This window comes from Palaemon carinicauda, chromosome 15 (genome assembly GCF_036898095.1).
Source record: "Palaemon carinicauda isolate YSFRI2023 chromosome 15, ASM3689809v2, whole genome shotgun sequence".
Taxonomy (NCBI): Eukaryota; Metazoa; Arthropoda; class Malacostraca; order Decapoda; family Palaemonidae; genus Palaemon; species Palaemon carinicauda.
The window spans coordinates 4,219,824-4,222,719 of record NC_090739.1 but is presented as its reverse complement, the minus strand read 5'-3'; the positions used below and the strand labels follow the sequence as shown (position 1 = coordinate 4,222,719).

At 36.9% G+C, this 2,896-nt stretch overlaps 1 protein-coding gene across 1 annotated transcript in view; it reads left to right on the top strand.

Annotated features, from left to right (window-relative positions):
* LOC137654810 (golgin subfamily A member 6-like protein 22) overlaps positions 1-466 on the top strand; it is a 17,708-nt gene extending 17,242 nt beyond the window's left edge. The window contains exon 2 of the mRNA XM_068388762.1: positions 321-466. Within this exon, the coding sequence (XP_068244863.1) occupies positions 321-466 (146 nt within the window). The remainder of the gene's footprint in view (positions 1-320) is intronic.
* The last annotated feature ends 2,430 nt before the right edge of the window (positions 467-2,896 follow it).

Genomic DNA, 2,896 nt, shown 5'->3' with positions numbered 1-2,896 from the left:
GTGTGTGTGTGTATATATATATATACACATACATACACTACATACATACATACATAACCCAATGCTCCAAAATGCAGAATGATACGTAAAGGAAGATGACAATTTCCCTACGTAACAAAAACAATTTATGTGGAACAAAGCAATGCAACGCAAGTTCCTAACGACGACGGCGAGAGAGTTTCTACGAAGACCCTTTGAAAGTCGAGATGAAAACTGACAAAGTCCAAACATTAATTCTTCGGGGTTTACTTTTCCTCAAGTTTGGATTACAAGCGACAACTCCTTAGCTTCTGTTCTGTTCTGATTGGCCCCTCGAGGAGAGCAAGAGGAAGAGGAAGAGGATGAGGAAGAGGAAGAGGATGAGGAAAAGGAAAAGGAAGAGGATGAGGATGAGCAAGAGGATTTGGAAGGGGAAGAGCTAGAGGATGAAGAAGTGCAAGAGGATGAGAAAGAGGAAGAGCAATAGGAAGAGGATGAGGAAGAGCAAGAGGAATAGCAAGAGAAGAAGCAAGAGCAAGAGAAAGAGGAAGTGCAGAAGGAGGAGAAAAAGCAAGAGAAAGAGGAAGTGTAAGGGCAAGAGCAAGAGGATGTGCAAAAGGAAGAGAAAGAGCAATAGGAAGAGGAAGGGGATGAGCAAGAGGAAGAGCAAAAGCCAGAGCAAGAGGAAGAGGAAGAGGAAGAAGGGGAACAATGTTTTCAATGAGGTTTTGTCTAATCATTTTTTTTTTTTTTTTTTTATGTTTCGGTTGTTTTTGTTCAAACATCTTGTATGTGGAATGAAAATAGGTCACACGTTAAATAAATCATAAAAGTAGTGAGGCGGAAAGACAAATCTCCCCTATACTGTATAATACAATATATATAATACATATTTATTTCCCGTCACGCTCAGCGGTATTGCCAGACGTAAAACCACTCACTCTCTCCCTTAGGTAAGGGGGAAGAGGAGAGTAGTCATACCCTGGTGAGAGGGGTGAAAAGTGTTGAATCTATGTGCACGTGAGTGTTTATCTACCCAGTCCCTCGGGAAGAGAGAGTGAGTATACATACCCTGGTAAGAGGGCTGGGAAAGGGTTGAATATGTAAGTACATACCTATCTAAATATCTACGTCATTTTTGACTGGTCGCTTACACTAGTACTAATAATAATAAATAAAATCGTTGTTTGAAGAATTTAATTCTTGAAAAATTTCTGATGACGCAATACTATGTCACAGCATTTCAAACTTCTCTCACTCGGTGTTACATCTGACTCAAAAGTGCAAAATTGCGTTGCCTCATTGCTAACAGGAATAGGAGGAAAGTCTAAAACGGAAATATTTGTTTAATTACTTTTCAATCAGGGTGCAAAGCTTGTACCAACTAGCGCATCATAATGGTCTTATTTTTTTTTTTTTTTTTTTTGTGAAATTACACCATTTTCAATTTCAAGGATTTTATATGCAATAACTTTTTCGAAAAATGACTTAATTTTCTTGTAGTTTGGCTGTGAAATTACACAATTTCCAAAATTTTAAGTTCCATATCTTATTCAGAAAATAACTGATATATTTAAATAAATCTAAGAATAAAAATAATTATCATCATTATTATTACTATCCTCGAATTCCCCAAGAGAGATTAGTTCTCCAAACTTTCAAGTGGGCTCCACAAGGCACTAGAAGAGCTGGAAGACCCAAGAGTAAATGGCTGAGGACTAAGAAGCGTGAAGTAGGAGATGATGAATAAAGAAGTATTGATGTAAAAGCTCAAGATAGCGACGACTGGCGAAATCTAACTGGGGCCCTTTGCGTCAATAGGCGTAGAAGGAGATGATGGTGATGAATACTATACTTATCATATAACCCCAGGCCTATGTGGCTAAGGACTATGAAGCGTGAAATAGGTTATGATGAATGGAGAGATATTGATCTAAAAGCTCAAGATAGAGACGACAGGCGTAATCTAACTGAGGCCCTTTGCGTCAATAGGCATAAGAGGAGTTGAAGATGATGATCTATTATACTTATTATTACAGCCCAGGCCTACATGGCTAAGGACTATGAAGCGTCAAGTAGATGATGAATAAAGAAGTATTGATTTAAAAGCTCAAGATAGAGACGACTGGCGAAATCTAACTGAGGCCCTTTGCTTCAATATGCGTAGGAGATGAAGATGATGATGATACTTATTATTAGTATAATTACACTGAATTCACCACATTTCACGCCTATTCGAAAAATAAAAACGCATTCAAGAAACACATTAAAAGTGTAAGAAAATTTCCTCTCCCATCTGCGAAAGCTGGCGGATGAAGTTATTGCAATATGAATTATTCACACTAGGATTATGAGCAAGATGGCTTTACGTGATCGCTTCCAGTTGGCGGATAGGTACTCTCGCGTGGTGTTCACTATTTTTAAGAGTGAAACTGTTTTCGAACTAGGTGCGGTTTCACTATTTCTTAACATACACATAGTCACCATTAATAAAAATAATAATAATAATAATAATAATAATAATAATAATAATATGATGATGATGATGATGATGATGATGATGATGATTAATAAGCAACAACACTAGTTGGAAAAGCACGATGCATTAAGCTTAATCAGTCCCCCAAAAAATTTTTAAAGGTTTCATATGTCAGTCTGTTTTACAATTGTATTCCCTAATTATACTGGAGTCCAAACCGCTTTACTACAACAGCTATAATAATAATAATAATAATAATAATAATAATAATAATAATAATACTTCCTTCACACACGAGTCAATTTACCAATTACTGTTACACCCTTTTCCATAATAAAATCATCATCATCATCTCCTACGGCTATTGACGCAAAGGGCCTCAAGAGGATTCATTGGCTAGATACATCAAAGGATAGCCAGTTTCTGTGATGCGCAGTG